Raw genomic sequence first — 17,745 nt, forward strand, 5'->3', positions numbered from 1 at the left:
CACAAAGACCAGGTCCGGCCAACAGCACTGGCCAGCACATACTCCGCTGACCACTCACCAGAGCCATAATTACCCTCTATACTGCAATTAGCAATCTGGGGCTGTGTGAGTGCGGGCGCGCTCACGCGTGTGTCCATTTCCAATAAAAGTTTGAAGTTGGCAAAGGAGTTATGGCTCTGTTTGACCTTGAAATATAGATTTGTGTCTTCTCCGTGTTCCTGTGCCTTTCTTTCTTTTATCAAGGCCCCGGCCAATCACCTGGCCATTCTGAGGAGTTTATAATACAGGTAATAATTCGTCATTGAGCTTATTATTCATGCCTTTGAGTTGCCATGGTGACTCGTGCAGTTGCTTTAACACCACACATGCCTTTCTTTCCTTGTTTTTATGGTGTAGATTTACTATTATTTAATAACCGGAGCATATGTTCACATGTGTCGAATCTGGTTGTAACACGGCTGTTTCGCGTTCAGGAGTGTTTAAGGACGAGCAGATGATATGAAAGGGATGGAGGAGGAGGAGGTGCGTACAGTGACTGTTGAGGTATATGGAGGCCATGGGAGTAAGTGCTTCTTATAAAGACTTTATCATGTGAAGGGTTTATTGGTATGCTGATTAGAACTATTCCCCCACCGGCACTTTCCAGCATTCAATTAACATTCAAAACACAAATAGCTGTGCATATATTACACGCTAACAATCAGGTTCTCAAGTGTGTATGACTGTGAGGTCGAGGGTGGTTTGTATGTACAAGAGGATGTGGGTGGGTTACTGTTTGCGTGCGTATGTATGCATGTGCACGCATATCATTTTCCCCGGCAACACATATTAATTTTTGTTGTAAATCAGTTAATTCTGCTTCAACAGAAGTCTTGGGCAGAATCTAAATCGTGTGCCGTTTTTCAGGCATTGCAAGGTCAGAGCGCTGTGATGTATGCGGTAAACATGCATGTTTCATCCACGATTTGAGCTCTGTTTGATTGCAGGGTCTATCTGCAGCACAGTGGGCTGTCTTTTTATCTGTGTGTGCTGGAAATGAGAGAGCGCTGCCTCAGTGGGAGCACTGGGTGGCCATCAACACTGCAGCCAGACCAGCCTGCCTCACAGGTGGTTAGACCTGCTGACACATACTGATTGGCGGAGAAGAAATTAGGAGGTAGTCACTTGTTAAGAACAGAGCACGTTGATTGGAAGAGTATGTGGTTGGTTTATTATAGGGGGGCCATTCATTCGCTGCTAAACTACACACAGTGTGAGACTTGTACAGATGCTCCTGTAGTGCATTATGGGTAATGAAGTTCTCTGGGTGAGAACACCCTGGTAGTAACAAGGCATAATCAGGCTTTGCATAGCTAATTTAATTTTATGCTGCTCAGAGACCTTTAGCAGCAGTCATAATGAAGAGTGTGGTATTGACGAGACCTCCTGGTTAGATTAACCCTTGAGAAAGAAAATTAAGAAATACATTCTAAGCCTGTACATGAATGCAGATGATTTTAGCAACACAAGCTTGCATTTAAACTCTTTGTTAGTCAACTGTTGTACTGTGTAGGGATGCAATAATTAACCAATTTCACCAATAACTGCACTTTAATTTGTCACGGTTAATTAAACATAAGACTTCTCAACACCACGTTTCTGCACGAAACTGCTGCAACTAAACAAAGTTATGCCAACTGTTTGCTGGTTTAAAGTTCCGAGCTTGTACACCAAGACTAATACACATGCACACTGGATTAAAGGCTGATTTTAACTATGGCTGAGGCTAATAACTAAGGGCCGTTCACATATCCCGTCTTATGTGCGCACAAGTTCCAATGGAAATAATGGCGGTGCTCAATGAGCTCACACTATTCAGGCGCACCTACTAAAGAATGCAACAAGAGCACCGCGAATCACGTGACAAGAACTGAACAGTCAGCTTCATACTTTGTATGGAATGTACACAATTTTTTATATAGTTGATCATCAGACAGAGGTTTAGCAGCCTTTGACTCCATTTGTTCTATTTAAAAGGGAAATTTATTAATTGTTCTGTCTTTTATTTTCAGTGTAAAATTATTACTTATGTTTAATTGCCAAAAGTTTTTTATATTTATTTTGAAGTCAAAAAAGAGAAATTGACTATATTGTGTTTTTTAAAATTATTATTATTCTGTACTGTATTATTTGGTTACTGAGCAGGAATAAGGAACACCTAAAAATATAAGGAGTTTTCATGTGATTTACTAAACTAGTAGTGTTTTGAAATTATTGAATGCATTATAATCTTAAAAACTGTAAAACCGTGATTATTCCTCAGACTATAATTGTACAACTAAAGTTTATAATCATTGCATGCATCCCTTCTGTATTGTCAATGTTGCTGACTGTTGTACTGATGTCAGGTTTTTCTTACAACAGTTTTAAACAGTATGACCGGAGGAGGGATTAAGTGAATTCAACTTCCGAAGAATTAAAACCATCTAATACATTCTAGGAACTTGTCCATTTGATTTCTGCATTATTACAATTAAATTTAATTGACAATTCTACGCTGTCAATTGACATGAAAATAACCAAAAATATTTATAATAATAAAGAGAATCTGAACTGTTCACATTTTAGTTTACATTAATGAAAAATCATCTGGTTATTGGTAGTGATGTTGGTATTGATACACAATTGTAGAAAACATGTTAAGTACATACTATAGAACTTGCATTGTGTTTGCTAGACATTATCTTTACATAGCAACAGGTTTAAAATGCGAAGTTCAACATTGGCACGTTATATAGGACTGCAGGTCTCAGCGGCTTGCCTAAGTTCTGAGTCAATAGCCACAGTTGGTAGAAATTTACCACACTCATCGTACACCAGCCTGAGTCAACATTACAACCAAACTAGCAGAACAGACAGCAATGAATAAGCACCATCATGTTTAGACGCACATGGTGGCAATGGAGGAAGTAGGCAAGCGAAGAGGTGGCGTGCTCTTTGGATGAAGAGTTTGTTTGTTTGCTTGTTTGCATGAAGGTCGGTTTCTGCAGGGTAGAGGGATCCAGCGTCCTACTGTTATGTAATCTGATAGGAGATTCCAAGCTGGTCAACTCCATATGCCGTCCACGTTTGCCAAAAATATCTGGAGCCGGAGACTCCATCCCGTTTGGCAGCCTGATAAAGAGAGAGAGAGTGAAAAAGAGCGTTCCGGAAATATTTGCTACAGATAATAGGAAACGTGTGAATCAGACCCGACAGCCAGGAAAGAACACGGATGAGTTAGTCGTGTCCCCCACTTTGCTCTCAGCATCGTCGTCGGACCGTGTGTATGTTTTGTCAAGTCAACTAGGGCTGGCTTTAACTTTTTGGGAATGAATGAAAGTTGTATAGGAGACGTTGTGTGTGTGTGTGTGTGTGTGTGTGTGTGTGTGTGTGTGTGTGTGTGTGTGTGTGTGTGTGTGTGTGTGTGTGTGTGTGTTCGGTGTGAAAATAGAGAGATGGCTCCTGGGATTGTTTCAGCAATGCAGCACTCTGTGTTTGTGCAAAAGAAAGAAAGAAAGGAAAGAGTAGGAAGCAAGAGCTCTCGAGACCCCCCTAGCCCTGCAGTAGGAGAGTGTTGTGTGTGTGTGTGTGCACTTGGTTTTGGCCCACATTGCCACCCCCACCAGCACGGGTCAAGCTCAGCACGCTGCCGCTTCTCCCTGCTCTCCCTCTCTGAGTTGCCATGGCAACACACCTTGAGCTCACCCCCTAGAGAAGCCCGCTACCTCCACCCCCTTTCGCCCCAGCTCTCTCCCCTCCTTTCCCTCCTCTCCCATAGCTCTCCCGCTCTGCCTCTCTGCCGCTCGGCCCATCAATCCGGGGGCCGGGGCCACGGGCCTCAGGGCCAGGCGAGAGGTGCCGAGCCACATGGGATGTGCAGCTCCCATCTACACAGCTCATTTGTGTGCCAGCGCACGCTACAGGGGGTGATGGGTGGAGAGAGAGAGAGAGCAAGATGGAAGGAGGGAGGCACTCTCATATAGTTGGGTCCGTCCCAGAGGAGCTGCGCAGGCCAGGGCGCCACCTGGCTCCCCCTGGTCAATTAGCTGGAAGCACATTGGCCAAGCTTTGCAGCAGCAGCCACTGCAGAGGCACAGCAGCAAGGAGAGTTGGCCTGCTCAGTCGGTGGAATAACAACCTGGAATACCATATGAATACATCCTTTACTCATTTGCTTTGCACCTATCTGATTGCACGATCTCTGTTTTCTTGATTCGATCCTCTTGCCGTTTCTCTCTCATTCTCCCTCTCCGCCTCCCTCCTTCTATCGATGTCCTGGAAAGCCCTCATCAGTGATTCTGCGAATGTGTGGCGGCTTCATGCCGTTTCTCAATTAAGATGCTGCATACCTTTAGAGGCGGCCAGTTTTCTTTTTTCCTTCTTGTTCTTTCCCTCTCAATTCCAGTTAAATATTCTCTCAGACACACATCTCCCTGCCTCTAGCTGCTCTTATATCTCTATCTTCCCTCCTGTCCCTCCCTCCTTTTTTGCTTAACTTTGCACAGACCATATTAAGCAATGAATATGGGGTGAACTTTGTGGAGAAAAGGGGTGGACATCAGATAAATCGTTTTTAAATTTCATTATTAGTCAAAGTCTCTTACAAAGAGAAGAATTTGTTTGCTTTTTCAACCCCTTTACCTAGCGACATTAAAACAACACTGTGTACATTATATTTATACACACACACACACACACACACACATACAACATGCCAAGCATCAATGCTTTCCGAGATGAAGGGAAGGAATTCTGAAATCTCTTCGGTTTGCCTTTCGCGAGGTGTCGCAGTGCTTGTAAAGTCCTTTTGTTCTTTTTTTAACCCCCAGTTAGTTTCAGTTATGAAAGAGCGTGTTGTTGTCATGCACTTCCTAGGCCCTCTGCTGCACTCTACACGTCTGTCTTCTCCTCTTTAGTGGTGTGATGGCTCCCCTAGCACACTGCAGTCCCCCTCTCTGAGACCTTTGTGTCAGCCTCACTGATCAAATGCTCTCCCTGACAGCACTAGTCTGGTTTGCAGTAACAAGCAACTGTAATCCCAACGTAGCCCCATCACTCTCTCATATAGACACACACAATGAAGTGGAGAGCTTAGTGTTTCTACGCAGACTGGAAAATAGATGATGGAGCATGTTCCGTACTTACTGATCAACTGCAGTTCTCTCAGAGAGAGGCTTACTTTTACTGCACACACACACGCATGCGGAAACACACATGCTCACAGGCCCCTTGGCTACCATTACTTTGTGTTGGACAGCCCAATTATCCCTTTGCTTTCTGCTTTCTTTAGCAGAATTCTCTTCCTCTAACTCTCCTTCTCTCATTTTTCCCAATTTTTCACTTTGGTCTTGCTTGCCCCTTGTTTCTGTTCATGTGCGTATTGTTTGGTCTGTCTGTATCCACTGTAAAAATGTTGCATCGTTTTAAAGAGTAGATCCTCCTCAAAAAAGGATTGATCTAACAAGTCCAGTCGTAACCTCATCTGTTATTGCTTCTAGTCCCACAGAAAAGAATACTGTACCTGTCCTTTCATTCTTGTTAATTTTGGGCTTTTTTCACATGGTCTATGTATGTGCAGTCCTTTCAGGTTATCTGTATTCATGTACTGGATTCTAAAGTGTATTTTGGGCTAAAGCAGATTTCTTCTACTTGTGTTGTTATTGATAGTACAGAAAAATCTGCCAGAACAATGAGACAACATATTTTTATGTCTGATGTATGTTTTAATGAGTATTTTGCAGTGTTGTTTCTTAAGTACATTTGAGACTTTTCCAAATATAGAATTGAAAATTTGTCAAACACCCCTAAAAAACATCCATTTAAACCTATTATTAAGGCCCAATCCCAAGTTTACCCCTTCACCCTATACCCCTACCCCTTGTTTTGCATGTTTACGTGAAGGAGTTTGGGTGTCCCAATTCTCTTTAGCTTGAAGGTGTAGGGCTAAGGGGAAACGCTAGATACCCCTTGAAACTCAGATTTTTCACGACCACTTCCGAAACCATAGCTGCACACAGAAGTCAGGAGATGCACAAATTAGTATTTTTTAGCGTTTTTACAACAAACAAGCATAAGTTTTAATACATTCATAACGGTGTTCGTGTTTTAACGTCATGCTTTTTAAAACAAACGTTAAAATAAAAAAAATGCTAAATTTTGTGATCTATAATCCATAGTAACTCTTGTATAGTTGTCCCACAACATACTTTCACATCTGACGTTCTATGACACTCAAATAACCTGTAAGAAAAGTCTAGTGGCTGGGAATGAGCTTTTTACAATGTCTGCTATAATGTTGTTTTCTTGTGTTTACATGGATGAATATGGCCATGGTGTAAATGCACAGTACAGTTACAAGCTTATTGCCACATTATAGTTTTATGATAACATGATATATACCTTCAGTGATTTCCTTAAGATAAATACTGAAAATAAACGCAACTTGAATAACTACAGCAGTCGCCATCGTTGACCTCTAATGAAGTAAGAGCTTACAATGACATATGATGACGTGTGCAGGTGTTGTTGTGCTGTCCCATTTCTTAGGGGTAAATTTGAATTAGGGCTACAAAAATAGAATTGGGATTAGGCCTAAGTCAAAGTTTTCACTATAACTGATGAATATATATATATATATATATATATATATATATATATATATATATATATATATATATATATATATATATATTTTTTTTTTTTTTTTTTTTTTTTTTTTTTTGGACTGCATAGTATGTCCAAACTAACAGTAATATTAATCTAGTGAATTCATCGGGTTTCAGAAATGTTTAAATATTTTAACTCAAAAATAAGATGAAAATGCTCAAAGAACTGAATTTATTTTGCAGTGCATTCACTTCAGTCTTGATTTCCTCTCTTCTCTATTTGTGTGCATAGTAATTGGTTCATCCACAGTGTTGTACTGGATCTTATCTTGACATTCTCTTAATTACTATAGTTCAAATTCTCCTTCAAAAGGCATTTGACACAGTAAACCCAGTGCTACCTTCTGTCTGCAGCAGCTTTAATTTTCTGAAAAAGCAAGCAGTTTTTCACTTGGACTTGCATTCCTCTCATCTCTATCCTTTTGCATAGTGTTCTTCCACAGAACTGATCTCAAAAACGATCTGGTCTGGTTCAAACCCTGGCCCCCAGAACTAGAGCAGATTTTCCTCCAAAAGGCATTTGACATATTAAACTCAGACATAACCTCTGTCCACTGCTGCTTTCATTCTCCCAGAAAGGAATCCCTCCCCACCTCCCGAATTCAATGTCTTTTTAGGAGGCAGTGGGGGGGTTTAGACCAAAGCGGTGCCCTTGCCAATGCCCCCCCACTTTCACTCTCATTGCCCCCTCCACCTCTCCTCCCGCTCTTTTCAAACAGGGATTAGAGCACCCTTGTGTGGGCCTTTGAGACGGAGCAGAGATTGGAATCGGCGGAGGTGGCTTTTGGAAGGGAGGGGCGGGAGGTGGAGGTCAGGGTGATGGTGGGGATATATGATTGAAGACTTTATTAACCCTCTGTGCACCCCGTAGCTTTGCAGCGGGACTCCTCGGGCCTGTCTGCACTGACCGGCAGGGTGCTGGACGCTTTAAGAAGATAGGGGTCTGGGAAACGGCGCTGTGGTGGCGTCTACCGTACCCCAGGGCTCAGTTAGGGGCTTGGGGGATCAGGGTAGGAGTCCGGCTGCGGGTGTCTGATGGAGCACAGGCAGGAGGGCCAGGCTCAGGCCTGTGTGGCGGGTGGGTGATAAGACGAGAGCAGAGGCGTCCAGCCAGGACACAACGCCCACCTTTCATCTGTCCCACACCAGCAGGGGGCGGCACTGATGTCACTCAGGCAGGCTTAAAATAGAGCAGCGGGCAAAGGGAGGGCACAGAGCCTGCAGCACTGGGGGGGCAGCAGGCAATTACCGGCCGGGAAAGAGACGGCACTGGGCAGAGGAGGGAGGGGACGGGTGGTCATACTGTCCAGAGCTGAAGATTATAAGCCTGGGACCACAAATGATGTGCAAGGACGGAAAGAAATAGAAAAATGACCCTGTTCACTTGACAGAACTCCAAAAGTCATCTTGCATTCACAGACAAAACACCCTTGCAGACAGTTAATGTGTAAAAATGTCATACCTTGTCTTTTGGCAGCATGTGTGTGTGTCTGTCTGTCTCTCATTCTCTCCATCTGACCTGACTGGTGTGTGTAACCTGTTGTATCATACTCTTGTGTTGCAGAGGAAGGCATCAATCATGAGTGCAAGCTGTGTAACCAGATGTTTGACTCTCCGGCCAAGCTCCTGTGTCACCTGATCGAGCACAGCTTTGAGGGCATGGGAGGCACCTTCAAGTGTCCCGTCTGCTTTACAGGTGAGGGGTCCAGCCCAGGGGGTTGGTGGGGTTAAGGTCATAGGGTCAGGGGCAGTCATTGAGTGTTGGCAGGGGTGGGGGCATATGTACTGTCTCTAATAGCATAGTAACTACACATTCAGTATATGGTCACTTGGTCATGCATGTGGCCACCTGAACTCAATTAAAAAAACATTTAGCACATGTAGCATCACATACAGAATCAAATCTTTTTGTTCCGTCTTCTCTTCTCGCACAAGCATTCATGTGATTAAAATTAGCGAAGAGATTCTCACTTCATCAGTAACTACACATTTATCTTTAAATATAGAAACATGCAGCATAACACCAGTGTTTCTTTTTTCATCTTTGATTTAAACACGTTATACACTTTTAGATTTGTTTACTTGAATTTAAGGTAAAATACTGGCTGGAGTAGGGTAACCTACTGTTTTTTGTTTGAACAATTTGCTTCCATAAATACAGAATATAACCATTAAAATCTAACACATTTTGACCCCTTTAATACCACAGCAAAATTCTCTGTTTTAAAGAGCACTTACATGTGTCCACACTACAGTGTTGAAGTAACACTGAAGCAGTGATGAAGTTGATAAGATAATTAAGTGTCTAATTAAATGAGGATTGAGCAACTTTTAACAAGCAGAAATACTGAAGAAAAGAGTCACAAGAACAGAGAAAAGCAACTTAAAGCCAAAACCATCAACTGAAAATCAAATACATTAAATCCCTAAGATCTAAGCAGACGTGTATTAAACAACTCCACAAACAGCATTACTAGCGTCCTTCATTACTAGCTTGTGTGACTTTATTTTTGTCATATGTGAATAAAAGCTTTAAATGAAAGTAGGTGATTTATTTGACTGACACTGTTTCAATTCACTACAACTTCTATCTTAAGCTGCTTTAACACAATCTACATTTTAAAAGCGCTATACATTTAAATTGAATTGAATGTACTCTCACTTGAAATTATCAATGTTTGATATTTATTTGGGGGGTGACACAAACATCACTAAACAGCCTATGAATCTTAGTACTGGTGACAATCAAAAACGGAGCAAACTCTGAACATCAAAATACTATCCACTGCAAAGTCACAACAACAAAACCAAAATAACAAAGAAAATAGTAAGAACATTTAGCTGCAAGATTTATAAATGCTGCAGTGCATGCTGGGAGATTTGAAGCATTGTAACATGCTTTAAAAATAAAAATATTTATAGTTACCCTTGTTGAGATTCATAATGTCTGTGTGTCTTAATAGTTTTAAAGCTCTAAATGTTTGTGCATGAAATGTCTTTAAATTCCATAACATTTTGTTCATTTCTGTGGAGAGACATGTAACTACCCTAAACAATATTAAAATAATTAGAAATCATTTCATTTCTTAACTAATTTTCTTTCGCTTAGTCCCTTTATTAACCAGTTGTCACCCCAGTGGAATGAACAGCCAACTTATCCAGCATATGTTTTGCACAGAGGATGCCTTAAAGCTGCAACACAATACTGAGTAAACCCACACGAACACAGGGAGAACATGTAGACTCCACACTGAAATGCCAACTGACCCAACCAGAACTCAAACCAGCGACCTTCTTGCTGTGAGGCAACAGTGCCAATTAGCAACCACCCATATTATTAAAAACTTCATATACTGACTGACTTAAATCAACATTAAAAGAGAACCAAAATCACTTAAAATGTCTCTTAGCCTTTCTTGTCATAACTATTTTACAAACACTGTTAGAACAGCCAGAGAACAGCTCATGTGAAAGAGTAAGAAGGTATCAACAGCCCTACAAAAATGACCACTGATCAACACTAAATGTTCAAAATAAACATATTCAACAACATATAAATTCATTGGGTATCAAAGATGTTTGTAGATATATGAGAGAAATGAAGCCAAACTTTAATAAGTGAAGCTGGTAATGCTGTTTGTTGAGTTTAATTCTCGGTTTTATTTCAGGCTAGAATTCGTAGTCTTTTACCTTTTTGTTTTTTTAATTTTTAATCTTTTTTTACAGTTAACTAATCTTAGCACCACTTTTGTTCACTCTGAAGTATTACCAGCTTTTACACATGATTGCTAGCTTTTTCTGTTGGCCAGGTGTCATGCTGAATGTCTTAGAGGTGAGAAGATCCATGTGTGTGTTCAGGAGAGGAGAGGTCAGAGAATAAAGAGCAGCTTTATAGAAAGACCGTGTAATCCGCTCTCGTTCTCCAGGGTCTCACCATTTAGTACATTCCCTTATGTAGTATCATGTGTGAAATTACGACCACTATTTTGTTGTTTCTTCTCTTCTGCTCTTATTTTGTCTGTAATTTTAGTTTTTTTTTTATTCTTTGTATCCTGTTTTTGCTGCTACTCTTTCACCATATATTTATTTAATTTAATCCAATCTTATTTATTTTTTGTTTGTTTCATATTCTTTCTTTTATAATTTTTTTTTCAATTCTACTTGTCATTTTTTATTTAAAAAATTTCCTTCAGTTTTTTATTTCTTGTCATGTGTCTTTTTCTTTTCTTAATTCCTTTTAATTCATTTTCTTATTTCTTGTCTCATATTTACGTTTAGTTTTCTTTTATCTCATCTTTTCATCCTATTTCTGCTTTTTGTTTTGTCTCTTCTAATTTTCTCACGTTTTTTCATCACTTTTCATTTCTTATTTTCTCATTTCCTTTTATCTCGTCTATCTTTATTTGTTTTTTATCTCACCTATTTTAATCTCTCGTCTCATGTTTTTTATTTATTAGTTTCCTCGTCCTGTCTCTTTTCTCTCTTTTCCTCCTCTTCTCTCCATCACATCCTCATCTCTGCCACTCACCCCCTCTCTCTCCCCTTCATTCCTGTGCTCCATTTCTTCTCCTTGTCCTTCTAATTGAACTGAATTAACTATTAAATTCATTGTTCATCCTGGCGAGAGGGAGAGGAAAGACCAGGCATGGACTCGCTCTGAGAACACAGAATGACTTACGACTCCTGGAATTCATATAAAATCCAAATACAAGCGTACATACAGACATTATATAAATAAAGATCAGTTTCGCCAGACTCAATGTAGTAGATATATTATGACACACTCTTCTGCAGAAGCACACAATGGTTAATAAAGTTCAACATGGCCAAGACAAGCGGCTGCGGTTGGTGCAGACGTCCTGCTGAGCTGATGCTAAAGCTAATGAGAGCTGATCTTCCTGCTGTGATGCCTGGTGGGACTCATGACCCCTGGGCAGATCGAGCGCCTGTCAGACGTCCCACTTTCACTGGACCAGAAGACACTGCAGCGCAATAGACAAACGAGCTCTTTGGCTTCATCAAATCTTAACGCCTCTTTTGTTCACTGTAAAGTATTGCGCACAAACGGCAAGCTTTGGCCAGTTGTCATGCTGAATGTCTTTTGAGGTGAGAAGATCCATGTGTGAGTGTTCAAGAGAGGTCAGAGAATAAAGGGCAGGTTTATAGAAAGGCAGTGTAATCCGCTCTGGCTCTCCAGGGTAGGACCCTCTGTGTACGTGTGCATTTAGTTAAACAGGCCCAGTGTGAGAGTGTGTGTGTGTGTGTATCTCCTCACACTAAGTTTGAAAGTCACTTTGGACTGTTTGTCAGCCAACCTTTGGGAATCAGAAATCATTACATGAGCTTGTCAACATTAAAGACCAGTGTTGGAGGCCATATTGTCCCTAGCATTGCAACAGGCTGATCTCCAGATAATTTCCCACTCGTTTTTTTTTTTTTTCTTCCAGTTTCAGCCACTTCCATATTCCATGTACATTCCCATTCGATCCAGCGTTCGTCCTTCTCTCCACCCCTCTGATCAAATCATTTGTTCTTTCGCCTTGTCCGTCCCTTTGTCTCCCTCTCCCTCTCTTCCTCCTTGCGGATTACTTCTCCGTCTTTCTTTCACCTTTACCGAGTTGTTTAGCTACACCACGTTCTCTTCCCCCTTTCCTCCCTTACAGGTACGCAGTCCTCCTTTAAACTTTAACACTATTCCTGTGTGGCTCATGAATAAGTAAGCGGATGCCTTCTCCTCCAGGGACGCTCAATAATTCATAGTCTCCACACACAGCAAACTTAAGTTTACAGAAACAAAAAAAATTAAAAAAATACACGAACGGAATTTAAAAACCCGAGGAAAGAGGAATGATTTATTGATAAATATCACAAGGTCTGGTGGGGATACTTTAGTCTGTCTCTGTCTCTCCCTCCATCTCCGGCTGTCATCCCCTGCTCTCCGATAAAGAGAGTTTGAGAGCTTTTCATTTGAGAACACCCCCCTCCCCCTTTTCTCTTTCCTCAGTGCCGACACATTGTCTCAAATCCAAAAAATTCATTATTTTTATACTCCCTTTCCTACCCAAAGCGTGAAAGTTGGTAGTCATGGATTTTTCTTTTTTTTTCCCCTCTTTTTTTTTAATTCCTCACTCAGGATTAGTTCTTAATCGAATCAGCTATTTTCACAGCCAATTCACCGCACACTCTTGGGTAAAGCCTTTCAGCCAATCGTTTGACTGCTGTTTCCCTTCTGTCCTCTCCCTCAGTGTTTGTTCAGGCCAATAAGCTGCAGCAGCACATCTTTGCCGTCCACGGACAGGAGGACAAGATATATGACTGCTCCCAGTGTCCCCAGAAGTTCTTCTTCCAAACTGAGCTCCAGGTGAGTAAAAGGCAATGCATGGCAGTTCAACAAACGCATGGCACAGTATGAGCCCAACGATTATGTTTGTCACACAGGTGGCAGTTGAGTACTTTTACTGCCCATTGGTACATTTTAATGCCCCTGAAACTGGTACATTACGTGTTCTACTCAAAAAGCTATTTTTACTGTGACTTATTTGTACATGTTACATATAGTTATAAAGATTAATCATCATTTTGTAAAAAAAAAAAAAAAATATATATATATATATATATATATATTATTTCTGACCTAAAAAAAAAAAGAAAAGAAATGCTGTTTACCCAGAATTCCAACTTGCAGATCTTCCAATGAGGTAACTTGGTGGATAAAAACTGGGTCACACTTTATTTTGATGTTCTGTTTGTTGAATTTAAGTTACATTGCATCTACATGCCAACTACTTCTCATTAGATTACAAGTAGACTGTAAGGTTGGGGTTAGGGTTAGTGTAAGTTGACATTTACTTGCAAAGTTTCTTATAGTCGATTAAATGTCTGTTAAAGGAGCAGTATCAACAGTATTAAGCACACAGTCTACTAATGCACCATCAAAATAAAGTGTTACCTAGTTTTTTACTTCATTAATGGTGCTAAAATAATTTTGTCTTTAATTTATTTGCTTCAATTAAAGTCATTAATGTAGTGATTTTCTTTGTAGCTGTTTGGTTTGATTCGTGACTTCTTTCAACATGAGAACGAGTCTCAAATGGACCATTAAAATAAAGTTTTACCAAAAATGCACAAATTGCATGTTTCTGTTATGATTTTGTATAAATCATAATCATTTTTACTTGCATTTGGTAATTTTATTATGCAATAAGTCCAAATAAGACCAAAGAAGAATACAAAAAATACACATTAATTCTTTCCCAAACATTGACTGAATTTATCTCAATGGTTTACGAACTAGTGTTTTCATTTTTTTTATTGTAGAGGCCACTATTACACACTTTCTAAAATGGCACATAATCTCTAAACCTAAAATAAGCAAAGAAGCATCACAAACAAGTAATAGAAACATTACATCAATCAAAACTGCTTGCATTATCGAAAGAAACCCACACTTTTAGGGGTGTTGACTATCTAACTTAATATTTTCGCTCATAATTCAAGTACTTTAACTGCCTCACCAAGTAAAAAATGTTGGATTGGATTTCCTAACTGCAAATGTAGCTAGTTAACACATTCAATGCAACCTCAATGGTTGGGTCGGTTTATGGTAAAAGTACCGGAATTAATACAAATACTGTGAAAATCAGAAAATATGAAGTGTAAGACAAGAAATTATTTAAAAATTATCAAAACAAAACATTTTTGAATACTAAATCATCTTTATTTTTTGAAGTATGCCATAAAATATTTCAAATTCTCATTTAACACGTTTTCTTGTGATTAACGTCATTCTTTCAATGACTTTAACAGTCATTATTCAAAACAGTCAAAATATGGTCAACCATTTGGTAGAGCAGGCAGTTTAAATGGTTAAAGTGATAGCCTAGAATCTATGTGTATCTTTGTTGACTATTGGGCTGTCATTGCCCAATCAAAATCAAGTATTACAAAAAGCAACTTATTTACTTTATCCGTCAACTGTACAATGAATGCTATTGTAGTAGCAAAATGCATTTCTGCTTTGTGATGTTCAGGAATATAGTGGGATTCTGTAGTCGATCTCAGTTAGCCCTGATAGACACAGATGTGACACAGATCACAGCTAATAAGGGAATTAAAGGAGAAAACAAGGTGCATCCTCAAGCCAGTAACGATTAGACCCATTACTCTGCAAATCAATCACACCACCTGCTGTGACTGCTGGAACTCACATTCATCCACACGCACACACACAAGCATCGTCAGGGCACACAATTGGGAATGCTGTCCCAGGCCCACTCTCACTCACATTTGCAATGAATATACAAAAACAGACTGTCAACTATTGACACTGTGTACTTGAACACACACACACACACACACACACACACACAGACACTAAAGTACAATGATTCAAAGTTAGGTTTTAGGAAAGCAAATGTAAATGAATATATGTAATGCAAGCTACAGTATAATCCAAGCAAATATGTTAAGTAAAGTGAAAAAATGAATGATTGTTAGTCAAAAATAAAATAATTTTGTCATTTGGTCATTTTAGAATATAAATGTTTAATATTTTATTGTTTCCTAATTGTGATGATAATTTTGTAGAGGTTTCTTACAGGTTTGTGTGCATTTAAGGTCACCTTTATTTTTTTCTCACATTTTATATAATATAATTTCTCACTGAGTCTCAAAAATAATTTCTTTTTAAAAGCCCATTCTGCTCTGATTGGTCGGATTTGCCAGTCTGTTGTTATGCAGTGAATGTCGGAAATGAAATTCCTGATATGAATATGTACAGACTGTAGAGCAGTAACAATGGCGTTGATTTTACAATATCGGTTTGAGATGGAGTCAAATAATAAAACCTTAAAAGGTCAAGTTGAGAAACCCAAACCTCAGCTGCTTGAGCAGGACATTTCGCAGAGGATAATAACCAATAATACTCGTTTCTGTTGAAATTATGGACACAATGGCCAATCAAAGATTAGTCACAGCATTTAGATTAGTCACCACTGAAAATGCTGCCATTTTATTGCGTTTATGTGCACTCATTGACAACACTAATAAGCTACAAATTAAATACACTTAAAGGGGAAGTGAAGCAGTCAGTCAAGTTGATATTAATTTGTAAATTAGTACTTTAATGAAAATATATTAATGAAAATATGTTAAACAAACTTGATAAAAAAAAAACATTTTGAAGAAAATGGCATGTTGTACTATAGTTTTTAGAGCTAAGGCGCAATCATCTTGAAATATTGCTGTGTTTAACGTCAGAGAGTTGGATCCATTCCCTCAGCTGAACAGATACACTTGAAAATCATGTACTGAACGCAGAGACTTTTCAGCCTAATTTAACCCCATAAATGAAGTTGTTGGTTTGGAGCTGGTGCAAATACTACCATCAAAGTTTTGTCTAGTATATAAATATATATATTTATTCTATTTTTCTTTTCTTTTTTTCCATTTTAATGATTGATTGTTTGATGCACTTTGGTCCACACTCTGTATTACGATGCCTGCCTGTCTATCTGGGTTTCAACCATGGTTTTATCAAGGTTTGTTGCTGACGTAATGGGGGGTGGGTACTTTCACTTTTCACTTATACAGTCCTCTCTTTTTTTTATGTTCAATTCAAGATTGGTGGAGATTTTCACATGGCAGGTTTTTACATCCTTCGTACATGTTGAGAAATCGAGTTATTTGACTTGATATGAAAATATGTCTTGACATAATCCACAAAGAAAAGCGTGAAGACATGTGCTTTAATCGTTGCATTAGTCTGAATGTAAATCCCCTCGTCAGGCAGCGCTGGATCAGTGTGAGAGAGTGGACCAAAGTGCATCAAACGAAAGCTATTCAAAAAGAAAAATTGAAAACGTGTATATATTAGACACAACTTTGATGCTTGTATTTGCACCAGCTCTGCGATGCACATCCACAACTTTATGCATTGGGTTAAATTAGGCTTTGCAGTGTCCGTTTTTAATCCTTTACTTTCACTGAATCTGTTCAGCTGAGGGAATGTAACCTACCCCATGATGTAAGACATAGCGACATTCCAAGATGGCGGCACCCTAGCTCTAAAAGCTACAGTGAAACGTGGCCGTTTTTTTTTTTTTTTTTTCAAAATGGTTTCATTGATCGAGTTTGTTTAACATATTTGGATTAACGTGGAAACCAATTTACAAAATAATGTGAACTTGACTGTTTCACTTCCACTTTAATGGTTGGCCAAAGTAGACATTATTCATGGACTTTTCATTTTTATTGAAGCAGACAAATGTTTATTTGTTGTACTTTGACCTTTTTACAACTTGGCAGGGCTTTTACATTTACAAACAGCTACATTACACACTGCATGAAAGATTATATTTGAAAAAGCATAAGTACCTTTACTGCAGTTGAGAACAACTCTAACACTACGTACTGTATAGGAAGAAGTATACACTAATCACAGTTCAGATGGCCCTGAACAGAGATACCATATAGACAACTGTATGCCCTACAGGTTCACGCTCAAGTTCACAGCACAATCTGATGTCTGACAGCTCATCAAAAGCTGTTTGCCTACTGTAACAATAACACATTTTTCCACTTGACATTTTTCCTTTCCAGATTCTTTCTTTCTTTCTTTCTTTCTTTCTTTCTTTCTTTCTTTCTTTCTTTCTTTTTTTCTTTCTTTCTTTCTTTCTTTCTTTCTTTCTTTCTGTTTCTCTTTGTTTCTTCTACTGTGAAAGGTACAATCTCTCTCTCTTTTTCTCTCTTTTACTGAAGCCTTTATCTGAGTTCCCTGAGGGATGCCCTAAACCCCTCCACTCAGAGACTGACACACTCACACACACATAGACATTAGTGAGGAAGCACTGCCACACACGTTTACAAAGTGCTGCCACACACTGTACACTTTTTGCTGTAACTTTTCTTTATACAGTAGGTATAACACCGTCAGACCAAATGTCTTTTGTCTTTTCAAACTAGCAACAATTCAGGCTTTCTGGCATTACCAATAAACTAAAAAGATTGATATTTGGGTAATTTATCTATGCTAATCTCAGTGTTAACATGAATCATTTAT

The 17,745-nt window shown here is 39.3% G+C and overlaps 1 protein-coding gene across 33 annotated transcripts in view; it reads left to right on the forward strand.

Annotated features, from left to right (window-relative positions):
• znf423 (zinc finger protein 423) overlaps positions 1 to 17,745 on the forward strand; it is a 266,334-nt gene that overhangs the window by 222,124 nt on the left and 26,465 nt on the right. For all 33 annotated transcript variants that reach the window (XM_087292379.1, XM_087292392.1, XM_087292390.1 and 30 more), the window contains 2 exon segments: positions 8,251 to 8,382; positions 12,932 to 13,047. In XM_087292379.1, coding sequence (XP_087148505.1) covers positions 8,251 to 8,382; positions 12,932 to 13,047 — 248 coding nt within the window.

Source organism: Danio rerio, chromosome 18, assembly GCF_052040795.2.
Source record: "Danio rerio strain M-AB ecotype USA chromosome 18, GRCz13ab, whole genome shotgun sequence".
Taxonomy (NCBI): domain Eukaryota; kingdom Metazoa; phylum Chordata; class Actinopteri; order Cypriniformes; family Danionidae; genus Danio; species Danio rerio.